This window comes from Neofelis nebulosa, chromosome 3, assembly GCF_028018385.1.
Source record: "Neofelis nebulosa isolate mNeoNeb1 chromosome 3, mNeoNeb1.pri, whole genome shotgun sequence".
In the NCBI taxonomy this organism is placed as follows: Eukaryota; Metazoa; Chordata; class Mammalia; order Carnivora; family Felidae; genus Neofelis; species Neofelis nebulosa.
In genome coordinates, this window is record NC_080784.1 from 22,224,108 (window position 1) to 22,238,078 (window position 13,971).

At 35.9% G+C, this 13,971-nt stretch overlaps 1 protein-coding gene across 6 annotated transcripts in view; it reads right to left on the reverse strand.

Annotated features, from left to right (window-relative positions):
- Window positions 1-3,251: 3,251 nt before the first annotated feature.
- MICU3 (mitochondrial calcium uptake family member 3) overlaps window positions 3,252-13,971 on the reverse strand; it is a 113,417-nt gene continuing 102,697 nt past the window's right edge. For 3 of the 6 annotated variants that reach the window (XM_058720104.1, XM_058720099.1, XM_058720103.1), the window contains 4 exons: window positions 11,455-11,563; window positions 9,237-9,394; window positions 7,879-7,947; window positions 3,252-6,152 (listed from right to left, as the gene is read on the reverse strand). In XM_058720104.1, coding sequence (XP_058576087.1) covers window positions 7,879-7,947; window positions 9,237-9,394; window positions 11,455-11,563 — 336 coding nt within the window. In that variant the 3' untranslated portion in view covers window positions 3,252-6,152. The remainder of the gene's footprint in view (window positions 6,153-7,878; window positions 7,948-9,236; window positions 9,395-11,454; window positions 11,564-13,971) is intronic. The other 3 variants (XM_058720100.1, XR_009258950.1, XR_009258949.1) reach the window with 3 other exon arrangements.

The window sequence follows — 13,971 nt, forward strand, 5'->3', positions numbered from 1 at the left end:
ACAGATGGTAATTAACTTCTGGACCAAAGAGAACTTAAAAGATTGCAACATAGAGACCCCTGAAAGAGTCAGGTTGACACTGCAGAGTTCCAGAAAGGCTTCAGAATGGAAGGATCCAGAAACCTCTGAAGCTGGCACTGTAAATGGGATTGACTGCAATTCTGTTTATAAAGCATTTTGATCTCAAGCTCCCTCCTGTACCAATCCCCTCTCCCCTCACACACCAGGAGAAACCTCTTCAGAGGTCAAACCATGGGTATTCCATGTGCAGAGAGACGAGTACATTTGAAGGAAAGGGTATTAAATAAAGCACTCCTTCCTTTACACAACTCAGAACAAAAGAGCAGCTAGGCTTTGCACTGACAGGCAGAAGAAATTGGACCAGAGAGAAAGACCCATCAATACTCTAGTCAAGGTCATACGAAGTGACTCAGCCAGAAAAGCAGTGAGACTCACCAGTCAAAAGTTAATTCCATATACACAGAGCTTGTAATTTGTTTTAAAATATGAACATATAGCAAAAGATGACCAGATATTTGAGAAAAGCCCCACCTATGAGACACCCAAAACACAAACAGAAAAAAAAAAGAGTCAATGAAGAGAAGGAAATTTAAAAGAAACGAAAATAATCAGAGAGGATAAATGCTACTAAATAAACAAAGTAAGAACAGGAGGTAAATTTGAAGAACAAGTTTAAAAAATAGGACGGAATAAGTAAAAAGCTCAAGAGAATGGACAGTAAGGAGGTTCTCAAAAAATCTCAAGAAATCTTTTAAAAGGTGACAATAGAAAGATAAAAAGATTAACAGTAAGAAGGAGTAAAGGAAAATTACAGACAGAATGTAGGGGACTGAGTATCAAATAACAGAAATTCCAGAGAGACTGGACAGAGAAAATAAGGAGGGGACAAAGTTCTCGAAGAAATTATTGCTTTGTTATTATTTTTGCAGAACTGAATTAAGATTTTAGATTGAAAGAACTGTGGAGTGCCCAGCACATCAGTGAGCAATGATCTTTACCAAGTTAGATCAGTGTGAAATTTCAGAACAGTGGGGACAAAAAGATTCTATTAACTTCGAGAGGGGGGAGGGGGAAGAGAGAGAGAAAAGACCAAACAGGTCAGGAATCAGAATGATATGTGATTTCCTGAGAAAATTATTGCAAGTTGGAGGACAATAGGGCAATGCTTTCAGTGTTCTCAGGGAAAAGATGTGCCACCCTAGATTCCTATCCCTGGACGACTTGTCATCACGCAGGAGGTAGAGTAAACGCATTTTTAGGCATACGAGATCTCAAACATTTATCGTGCAGCCTTTCTCAGGAAGTAATGGAGGATTGTGTTCCACTCCAAAATATGAAGATTAAAGGAAGGCCAGGGATATGGAGAAGGTAAAATAGAATCTTCGAGACAGAGAAGGGAAATCCTAAAATGTTCTGCATCAGGACTGGAAACAACCACTGTGGAAGGAACAGTAAGATGGGGAGTCCCAGGAGGCATTTCTAACATTATAATTAAGAACTTACATATTACCTGATGTGTTGCAACGTATTAACAATATATGTTTATTCTGGAGAGGAGTATGGGCATGATTAATGATGGGTCGGCACATGAGAAGTATATAAAAAATGAAGCAAACTGAAAAGGAGAAAATTTTAACTCTATGGAAAGTAAGAAGATGTAGAAGAAAGGAAATATAATAATTGATGATGATGTAATAATTGATTTAACTAAAGTTATGCTTTACATATACTGAAAGGATGGGGGAAGGGAAATGTGTGTCTTAGCGGGGGATTGTATGAGACAGACAAATCCCCACCTTCCTTTGTAGGAAGTCAACAGTTAGTAATCTAAAAAATGAAATCAATCAAGAAATATCAGTATAACATATTAACCTGAAATAGGAAGGGAGACACCAAAAGAAACTGCTACAAGATTGGAAAGTGACAGACTCTGAGAAGCAGAAATGAGGGTTGATGGGGAGAGAGATGCTGGTTGTTAAACCCTCGAGAGTTGAGTTTTAGAAATATGTATATATATTATATCGTCCATCTATATTATATATATATAGAAAAAGTTTATCCTTTCCAGACAACTTTTATAACAAGGTTTTTATTTCCTCTAAGCATTGTATCTGTATCTATAGATACATTAAAATGTAATTCTATGCAATTAAATTATGCTGTGAACAGAAACAGTATATTGTAGACTCCTCCGTACTTTGCTGTGCTCTTATAAAATACCTTGCAGATCATCTCTGTCAGTATCAGCATGAGCAGCGGACTTCATTCTTTTTCACAGTTACATGCAATTTCATTGTAAAGATGTATTTGGTGACATGCAAACTTGTGAATGTGTGTGTTGGGACAGTATAATCCCAGAAGTAAAATTCTAGGTCAGAACTCGGAGGCATGACTCTATATTGCCCTCTGAAGATGCTGCACTCAAATTTCTAGCCTCACCAGCAACTGCTACACACGCTTAACCAACACTGCATATTCCAAACCATTCCATTTCCTCAATCTGGTATGGGAAAGGATGTATTGCCATTATTGATTTAACTTGAATTTCTTTAAATTTATTTTCCTAAAAACTGTCTATTCAATCCAAATTGAAAAATCTGTCCTCATTCCAATCCCTTCTCCAGTCACTTCTTACTTCTCTATTCCATTTCTCATAATTGTTTGTCCTTCTCTTCCTTTATGACACTGGAAAAAGTTTATCTATTCCAGAAAACTTTTATAGTAAGGTTTAAAAAAATTTAATGTTTATTTATATTTGAGAGAGAGAGAGAGAGAGAGAGAGAGAGAGAGAGAGACAGAGTGTGAGCTGGGGAAGGGCGGGGGGGGGGGGGGTGGGGAGACACAGAATCCGAAGCAGGTCCACGGAGCCCTATGTGGGGCTTGAACTCACGAACTGAAAGATCATGACCTGAGCTGAAGACGGATGCCTAACCGACTGAGCCACCCAGGCGCCCCTAAAATAAGGTTTTCATTTCCTCTAAGCATTGTACATTGATGTGCTGACAGTCACAATTATAGCCACAATCCTTGGTTTTCAAGATGCGTGCCAAAAATACTGATCGCGACCTAATGATAATCACAAAGATATAAAGAGAATTCTTTGTGCTGATGTTCATCATATGGTATTTCACGGAATATAAGATGTGACTGATTGCAGGACACACAATTATTTCATGAACTACTAAAAAGTAACAATGCTGCCAATTAAGAGAAAAAAAACCCCACAATGCTTTCTTAACACTTACAATTTTTATTTTATACTTTGTGAATATTATACAATTCATATTTTTACATCTATGGAAGTAAAAGCACTATGTAAAACTGTCAACACATTATAGACTATAAAACATCAGGTAGAGTGTATTCTGAAAACTAGTAAATTTCTAGGAGCTGTCTTCGTAAAACAATGCCTACAAAATGCCAACATCGGTAAAACGGGGGCTGCTGTAGTGTTGGCTTAAGGATTTTAAGCCATTTAAACAATCAGTTCTGTAAAGAAAAATTCATACTCCATTAAGTCACCATGAAAAACTTTCTGAAAAGCTTTTTAGTACCCATGACTATAATTCTATAATGTATGAATTCCTATTATACACTTTGAGAAGCTTTATGGCTCTGTGATTTATTTACACCTATTAAAATGTTGATAAGATTAATCTCACTGGCATGTATTACCATACCAGAGGGACTAAGATCAATGTCGGTTTGGTAACCAACAAAAATTTTCAAAGTTTGAAGAAAGACATTAATCCACAGATATATGTACAAACAAAAAACTAAGTTTCTTGATTCAAGGGCAGGTACATTTATTTTAAGATACTATAAGAATGTACAACAGGTTGCTTTACAATTATATTTTATAATAAGAACAATGAACTGGATAAATTAAATGAACTTCTTAATATGAAATGATACTGAGAAAATAGCATAAACTTTTTACCATGTAGGCTTTCTGTAGAGTACGATACTAAAATTTATGTATAGTTTCATGTTTCTAAAGAATAATTTGTAGAAGGAAATACTGAGAATAACGGCATACATGTATTTCATATGTTACTATTAAAGCATTAAAAATTTTTAATGGATGTAAACAACAATCCAGTGAGATATTTTTCCCTCCCAATTTACAGATGATAAAGTTCAAGGGTAATAATATATAACCACTGTAATTTGTTACTTTTTCATTTTAATTTATCAGAATATTTTATTTATTCCCTTTTTAATATTATGTTGCAGCCTTATAAATAAATATTCATTTATACTGATAAAAAATAAAGCCTGCATACGTAGTGTGCCTTGGGAGAGTGACAGAATTATAAAGAATTTTCACGAGCTAATTCATTTTTATATCTATACTGACAGAAGTGTTCCAAATAGCAATTTCTCCATGTGTGCAAGATAATATAACTTTTAGTCAAAGATGAAAGTAAATTGCATGTCTTCAATTATTTTGGATAGCAAATAATTACTATTGAGAACATTCAGTGTAAGGTAGAATAGACCTTGGACATGTTAAATGAGTGGGTTGGCATTTTCATTTAGTCAATCAACTGAGTCAACCTTCAAAGCAGGTGAAATTAAATGATTATACTGCATGGAATCTTCAAATCCATGAATCATATATATTTCTATATCAATGTAATAAATAATGCCAGATAAAGAATGTACAAAGTTTAACAAATACATAGTCAATGCTAATCGTAACATTTTCTTGGAAATAACAGTACTTTTATAAATAGGCGGATGCAGAACTACCAATCTCACATTTATAACTTATAAAAACAAAGTCCGTATTTCCTATTTTCATATGCAAAAGCAAGGTGATAGTTGGAGTGTGTGCAATTTACATTAAATACATCTTAGAAAAGAAGATAAATGAACTTACCTTCCACATACAATATATAAATATATTAACTTAACTTCGTTGTTCTATTTTTGTACAGTATCCTTTTATAAACTATACGTTCTAACTGAACAAACTTCCATTAAATGCTATCAAATTATTTTCTCCATGTGAAAACCTAATTTTGTTTCTCTCTAGAAAGTTTTTCTTTTCTCTTTAAGTCTTTTGACTTAATGAATTTGAAATATCATTTTGAAAGAATTAATTTACTTAAGTTATTCATTATGACCAGCTGTTTGGCATCACTTTTGCACGTGGTCCTTTTGCAAGAAACAAAATCTTAACTTCTACCAAAGACAGACATCACTCGTGTACGTCTTACATCCGCACCGTGCAACACTCCCGAACAGCACGTCACACGGCTGCAAGACATCACTGCGACTGGCGTTATGACACATGCCATCTGCTGTCAGGAGCAGCGGCATGTTAAAGGCGGTCACGACAAGGACAGTAGGTGCTGTAGCCACCACGGTTTCTACCATGAAGATGTGACTTTTTTGGAGAAAAAAAAATCTGCATTTGAAATTGCTTTACCGCACACATGAAAGAGTATCAGACATTCTGATGACTTTGGCCAATAAACAAAAACTTTTAAAAACTTTTACTTGATTCACACAGTGTATGTAAAGTACTTTTAAAACTTAAAAGTACAATGTAAACCATCATATTATATTTATATAGTAGCTTAATTTCTATTTGTTTTTCAAAATTATTTTAATGTAATTAAAAACCTGGTAATAATGGGGATTCATCAACAACTCTAAGGGCCTAAGATAAATCTCAAGTAATACTCATTTTTCTGAAAATAACTTCACAGTCTAAAACCAAAGAAAATATGTTGTTGCTATTAATTTTTAAGTGATCTAGATTCCAGGAGTCATATATTATTTTGAAATCAGGTAAATTTCTAATAAATAAAAAGTATTTAAAATACATTCTTACATAGTCATTGGAAGTATCTATATACTTCTGAAAGGAATGAAAAAGTACAGAGTTCAGTAAATCAATGCAAAAGCTCAACTTGATAACACATAACATTTACAGTTAGTGAGAAGATGCATATTATCTGTCTTATGTTCAAGAATTCAATCAAGAAAAACTATATTTAGTGTTTCTTCTTTTCCTTCATTTCTACATGCTGTGATCTGAGACCTGCTTTTACTCTGAAATTTTTGCTTCTTGGATCATCATATAGATAATAATCCTTTAAACTTTGCTTTAGAAGTACCTAATGAGAAAAAATATTAGCAATATTTATTTACGATGAAACCAAAAGGTGATGACATTAATCAACTATTATTATAATAACGTGAAACAGTAAGGCACATAATAAAAACACTCGACAATATAAGATTCAAAGACTTAACATAAGACATTTCCTTTAACTTAAAATTTCAGTATTTTGCTAAGTAACTTGGCTAACCGAAAGGTCTAGAATAAAGGTAGTCGTTTTTATCTAGGGTTCCATGTACTACTTACTACACAGGATTAGTAGTGTCAGCGTGGCACTATTTTGGGTTGGTGGGGAACACTACCTATATGAACAAAGGGTACGGTCCTACTTGTTTTTTGTTTTAATGTTAGTGAAGTTTCTAAGGCAGTGGAAACTTCCTTCAAATAGGGAGGAGGGAGACCTGACTTCTTTTGCTAGCTCAACAGTTACCACCGTAAATAAATAAGCCTACTTGCCACTGAACATGTTAGAGCCAAAATGAGTTTCCCAAATGAGTTCCATACAAAAAAAAAAAAAAAAAAAAAAAAAAAAGAAAGAAAGAAAGAAAGCTTTGAAAGCTTTGTAAAATGGTGAACACTTGGTTCAGCTTGTCTCGGAAAGACACATAAATAGTGGCATATTAAGATCTGATAAGTTCTAAGGGGGAAGAAACCTACTGTATCATGTTAATTAGGATACTTCTCAAACTTAATTGATTGACTAAGTAGATTTTTGTTGTTTTTTTAGAGTAATACGCATTGATATCCTATGGAACCGCTTTGGGAAATATTGCTAAAGACAAATACAAATGTTTCAGGCTTGAGGGAAACAGCGAGAATGTATATTGACAAGCATATATAAACGAACAAAACTGTTACTGATGAGACCTAACTAATAAGAAATCACAATAAACCAAAATTTTGTAGCTACAATAGCACACTTTTAAAAGAAAAAAAGAAAACGTAAACCTCTCATTCTGGAGATCAGCAACAAATAGGAGTTACTTCTTTGGGTCGACACAAACGGAACGAATCTCGGGCATCTTCCTCAACTACGGCACTCGATGGTGACGGTTAGTTAACAGTAAGTAACACGGCTATGCCATGAGACAGAATGAGGTTCAAATCCTAGCTGGCCACTTACCAGCAAGTTATCTTGGGCAAATTACTCACTATGTCTTTATTTTCTCTGCTGTCACATGGAGTATCCAGCCGTGAAGATTAAATGAGATACTACATGTACAAGAACACCTATTAGAGGGCCAGACACCTAAAATAATTCTAAAAAAGTCAGCTGCTATTATTACAGCAGATGTTTGGACATGGTCCTATAAAATAGTTAACTAATATTCCCTTAGACGCTAATGGTCCCAGATCATAAAAATCCTATTTGGATTCATATTGTATCTGCTCACACACAAAATTGCAGGCTTAACAGAAAATTTTTCATTCAAGACATCCAAGAGAATTCCAGTCAGATGAGTATTTATTCTAGTTCCTTTTTGGATCACAGTGTAATAGTTGCAAATTCATGCTTTGTCATAATGATTAATTCTTAAATTAAATTACTGGTCTAAAATGAAATCATTAGAAGTGTAATTCTTCAACTGAAATAATGGGCTAAAATATAAAAATAAGTTCTAAGTCTATTTCTTTCAGCTATTTCCTAAGTGTCATAATAGAAAAATAAATTATGATTCTTTGTTTCTGAACAAATTTAGACAAACAGGGAAGCTACATACTTATCTGCTGTGAAGTTCCTTCTTTAGACAGGATTTGAAAGTGGGATACTTCTGAACTGTTTTATAACCCTGCGGAACAGAGGATTACCAGTATGTAAACGTACACAAAATATTATGGGGCCACAGGTATGCAATAAATAAATAAAGCAAAAATAAAAACATATAACATTTAAGAGATAAACACAGTGATTTGTAGCATAGTTTATATTTTAATCTGCTTCTGCTACTCTAAAATTTTTGAGGAAAAATAAATGATTTTCAATGTATGTCCTTTCAGGTATTTGTGACCTCAGTTGGAAGTGTTAACAGCTCACCACTAGGTGGCAGTTAAGTACACAGTATCTTTACCAAATTTAAAAAATCATTAAAAATCTTTAAAAAACATTAAGATGAATCTCGATTTTTTTATATATAAATTTTCTCTTTTTAGATGTACAACATTTAGGGGTATTCTTACCAAAGACAGAATATTGAACATTCTGGCTGTTAATAGAAAAATTTTTTTTTTTTTTACCTTCCGTTTGTAGCACATCCACAAACATGTTAAATGCGCAAACATTTGTTGATTCATGCTATATTTCATTACTTAAGCCATGTTTCTGAGACAAAAAATCACTAAATTTCTAGTAATTTTCAGTAGAAGATGTTAACAGGAAAAAAATATTTCAACAGACAAAACAAAGGTGTTTAGTGTATCTTCCATTTAAAAAGTACTGAGTAGGGGCGCCTGGGTGGCGCAGTCGGTTAAGCGTCCGACTTCAGCCAGGTCACGATCTCGCGGTCCGTGAGTTCGAGCCCCGCGTCAGGCTCTGGGCTGATGGCTCGGAGCCTGGAGCCTGTTTCCGATTCTGTGTCTCCCTCTCTCTCTGCCCCTCCCCCGTTCATGCTCTGTCTCTCTCTGTCCCAAAAATAAATAAAAAACGTTGAAAAAAAAAAAAATTTAAAAAAAAAATAAAAAGTACTGAGTATGCAGTGACCGAAGAGCCTCAAATTGCCTAGTGGAAATCTGCATCGTACAAAATGCTATGTCTTTGTCTAGTACCAAGTCTGAACTGCCTGTGTGCAGACTGAATTAATCAAAAAACATTTGAATTTCTCCCCACAAACGGAGAGGAACATATTAACTGGATATGAAAGTAAGTTAGTGAAATTCAAACTGATTTATATTTTCAAAAAGCGTTAACTTTAATCATCTCAAAGTGTTTTTGAAAATAGGTATGACCTTATGTGTTTTCTTTTCAAATATGACATTTCATGTTTCTATCCTTAAAAATTTGTATAAATTGCTTCTGAAACGGAGATGAGTTTTTTCTTTCAGTTTTTAAAAAGGATATCAATAGGCTTCAAATTTATTTTACCCGGAATCCTCTATGGAGTCTGTCTTTCATAATTCCAATAAATTCTTTATAACTTAATTGATCATCTTTGTCAACGTCAAAAATCTTGAAGACTGTGTTCACTAAATGTGGTGAAAGTTTGAGGCCAGTAGCTACATAGACGGCACGCTTAAATTCATCTGGATAAATATTACAGAAAAGGAGGAAATAGTTAATATTAGTTTTATAATATGTGTTAACTACTAGAAAGGTTATAAAAGAAGTTTTTCTGACCATGGGTCATGACTTTATGTAACACGCGACTTTTCATCAATCATGCTGTCTTTTAGGGAACAGAGAATTTATGTGGTTTGAATTAAAAAGGCCAAGCAGTAGCTGTATCTTAGGTTAATAATGCATTCATATTTGATGATGTTTAATGAACACCTACTATCAGTGAGAGACGTACTAGAAATTAAGCTGAATAAGTTACCAAGAAACCTACAGTTCAGACAAATGACGAGACACCTGTCCAAATAACCATTACACAGGACCACACAAATATTAACAAAGTGTATGAGAACTTGGACATGAGTGACTACTTCTGTCTGTAGTGTGGAGTCGTAAGGAAAGGAAAGAGAAGAGCAGTGATTAGGAAAGGCTGCAATTTGTATGTGAGCTGAACCCTGAGGGATGGATGAATTCTGCTTGTGGAGATGAGGGAAATGGCAGAGGAGGGGACAAGAATGAACACAGGCATGGGGGGAAAGAGGAGAGTCTCGGGCACGCTGGGAGGGCAACCAGTGGTCTGGTCTGGACAGAGCCCAGGGGACACGCAGAAGGTGGAGAAGCTCTGCACAGGGACTCTGAGGTGAGGAGCCTGGACAGTCTTCAACAGGCAAGTGTGGAACGGAGGAGTATACACAGCAGGCGTGTCGTAGAAGGGATCACGTCTTAGAGAGATCACTGTGTGAGCTGTCTAGGAAACATCAGAGAGGAAGGTGGATAATGGCAGGAATACCACAGGATTGGCCACCGCAATGGTCCTTCTGAGAGGTAAACATCTGAAAGTAAGTGCTAGCAGCAACAGCAAACAAAGAGAGACGGATTCCGAGCACCTGCCAGGGCACACATTTGATTGCTTTCATTCCTAGTTCCACACAGTAAAAGAGCAACTTTCCATTCTGAACCAGGTAAGCAGATGCTGACTTTTTTTTCCTCTCAAGGTTGACTAGTGGGTTCATCATGGCAGTAACTGCCGGTCTGTGAAAGCAGGGCTCCCAAAGTTTTGGTTTTCAAACACAAAAGTAGTTGAGCTGAGCTGTCTTTTTTGAACATCTGCACTAGACAAGGGTGAAATAGGACAAATTTTCAGGTTTCTCTAACTCAGCGAGTACATGAATGAAGCTAGGTGAGGGATTCAATATCTATGTTTTGGGAGGAGACAGAATTTATGAGCATTTAGGGACTACAGTTTGGCTTCTCCCCGGAACTTGGTAATAGAAAAACAAGACTGTCCTCTGAGATTTAAACTTGGGAATTAGCACTTATTAGATTATGGCAGACACAGGTAGAATTACCTCAAAGACGTAAGTGGCAAGTCCTCATATGGCAAGAACGGTAAACAAAAGACACATTAGGGAAGGGAAATTGGTCCCAGCTACAGAATCTTAGAAAACGGTCTGGACTCGTTAGTTTGTCTATAAGGAAAGAATGAAGCTGATCCTGAGGACGACAGCATTCTGAATTCTATGACAGTGTATTTCTTTGTAAATTAAGCAAAATCAACATACAATTTTATATGTGATTCTTAAAACTTGATTAACATAAGTCCACAGCAAAGAGGGGGCTCTGTTGGCAAAATCCAGGCTTCTCGATCAGCAGGGACTGAGCAAAACATTAGAAATACAAACATCACCCTGTGATGACGTTTGAGCGTGGCCAGTTGGCTCTTCCATAGGTGCACACGCACTGCACAATGCTACCAGCGGCCATGAGGTTTCTTCCTCTTTGAATCTTTACAAGCATCACTAAGTCTTCTCTATAAGATGAAATGAAGGCCAATAATCAATTTAATGGAAAAATTTAGCCTATTTCCCTAAACTCTGCTGGAAAACAGATTTCCCATCAAAGTATGTATCACACTTTCATGTGACTTGATGGCTAATATGAAATACTTTATTAATTTGTTATCAAAGCTCCTAGAAACAAGATAGGATCATTATTTTTTGCCTCTAAGTACTGAAAGACGATTACTTACCTTGCCCTATAGAGCGACTTGCAAAGTTATACATATTCAAGGCTATTGCAAAGTCTTCTAAGTTGTTCAGAAACTGGAAAAATGACCTGAATTCATCAAATGTGATGCCCTATATTGGGAGAATACATGGAAATATATTTAGTATTGCCAAATTTATTAAAATAAGCATCTGTACTTACTAGACATAAATAGATTAGGCACTTGCCATATCTCATGTAGGTAAACATTTCCAGGGCACATTCTGAAGCCTCCTTCCTCAAATGGAATGTAAAATTCACTCAGATTTATTTCCACTGCATAGGGTTGGTACCATTAGCATGACAGGTGAAAATATTTTTAAAACACTGTCATATCTGCACAAAGTTTCAAAAATGATACAATAAAAATGAATAAAACTTTTACAACCACTTTGGAGACCTCTTTGGTTGTTTCTTATAAAGGTAAACAAACAGCTACTATATAATCTAGCCATTCCATCCCTAGGTGTTTGCCTAGGAGAAATGAAAACACACGTCTCCCCAAAGAGTTGCACACAAATATTCACAGCAGCCTTATTCATAATGTCCTAAAGCTGGAAATACCCCAGATGACAGGTGAATGCATACACAAGTAGTGGTCTAACAATACCAAAGGGCCCAGCTATGGCTTGGCAACATGGATGAAGCTCAAGTGAAAGAAGCCAGACACGAGACACCACATGCGATATAATTTCAATATACGAAATTCTAGAACAGACGAGAGTTATGTAAAGTGACGGCAAGTAGATCAGTGGCTGCTGAGGGGCTGCGGAAGGGCAGGTGGACAGGGAAGGGGCACAACGCAACAGTGCACTTTTTTCAGGTGACAGAAGTGTCCTAGGACTCTGGTTTCTAGTCTAGCATGAAAGAAACTTGGAAGCAGCCACTCTGTCCTAACAAGTAAAAAGCTGAATAAACAGAGGGGAAAAAAACCCAAAAAGCTTCAATTTTGAAAACTGTACTTTAGGCCTAAGTTTTTTAAACCCTAAGACTAAGTATGATGATTAAGAAGAAAAACACGAGAGGAAAACCACCCCTAGAACACCAGTTTCTCCTGTACACGTATTCCTTAAATATAACTCAGCATTTGGCCATTAATGTCTATAACAATGACAATGCGAAAATCAAAATGCTGAACAGGCCAGAGGCAGGGTACTTTCACTTGTTTCTGCCACGATAACTCTGCCAGGACAGCACGAGGAGGCCCCATGAGTGCACACTTACAGTTCTGGGCCCACGGAGAGGACTCCGGAACGTCATCTCCATAAAGTGCAATGATTACCACCGCTACCAGCTCAACGCACCATGTATCTCAGATAATGTACATTTGGCCATGAAGAGCTACATTTAAATTGTTATGTTCTCAGCAAAACTAATACAATTGACAAAGTAAACAGAAAAAGGGCATAGGGCTAAGAGCTTAGGTTTAACAATTTCTCACCTTAACATACATGAAAAGGGAAAGGGAAACTAACGAGGCAGCATTGGAAAGGCAGGGAAAGAACCAGAAAAGTCTACTTTCATATAAGCCAATTACTGATTAAACGATTATCAGAATCATATTCATTATCAATTTATTATCAAAATAATAATACCAATTTTTGGTATACATCATTTCCACTTCACCTGCAATGCTTTTTACCCGCAAGGAGAATTCTCACTGTCTTTTCTCTTCACTATTTTCTCTTCCTCTTTCCTTATATTCATTTATGGCCACTCCAACCCAGGATTTTGTTTTGTGACCTGATCCCAATTGCCATGTTTTCCAGGAAGGGCTGTTTGAATCAATTAGGGGGAGTAAGCCAGAAGGGGTTTGTCTTGATGTGGAGAGCTTGTTGCTAGGGAAACCGGTCACTGTTCTGGTTCTATATCAGTTTATGCTGTGGCCAGCTGCCACTGCAATTTTTAAGCAAAGTGTAAACAAAAATGTCAATTCTTTTAGGGAGCATAAGATTAAAAAGCAAATCGAGGTATGACAGAATACAACGTTCACCATCTGAATCTTTAGATTTTTCAGAAGAGTGATGTCATGTTTCAGAAAGATAGGTCAGATTCAACACCATATAATTATTCTTCTGTGTAGATTAAATTCTTTGTGTTTGGAAATAGAGAATCATAAACTTGAAGAACAGGGAATTCATTTTGATAATTTAAAGCACTCCATTTTTAACAGCAGTGAGGGAACGACAGTGTCAGGAGGTAGAGTCATTTCTTCTTCCTCTCACCACCAGAATCACTTTTATAATGAACCATTTGGACTTGAAAGGAAAATGTCCTAACTGTGAGAAGTGGAATGAAAAGAAGTATCTTACACTGTAGCAAAAATAACATGATGATAATAACGGAAAAATTTAAAGCATCAAAAAGACATGAACTGAGAATCAAGAAATAAACCGAAATATCTACGATAGAATGATTTTCAATATGAGTGCCAAGGCCATTTATTGTAGAAAAAACCTCTTTCTTTTTAACATCTTTTTAACAAATGGGGCTGGGACAA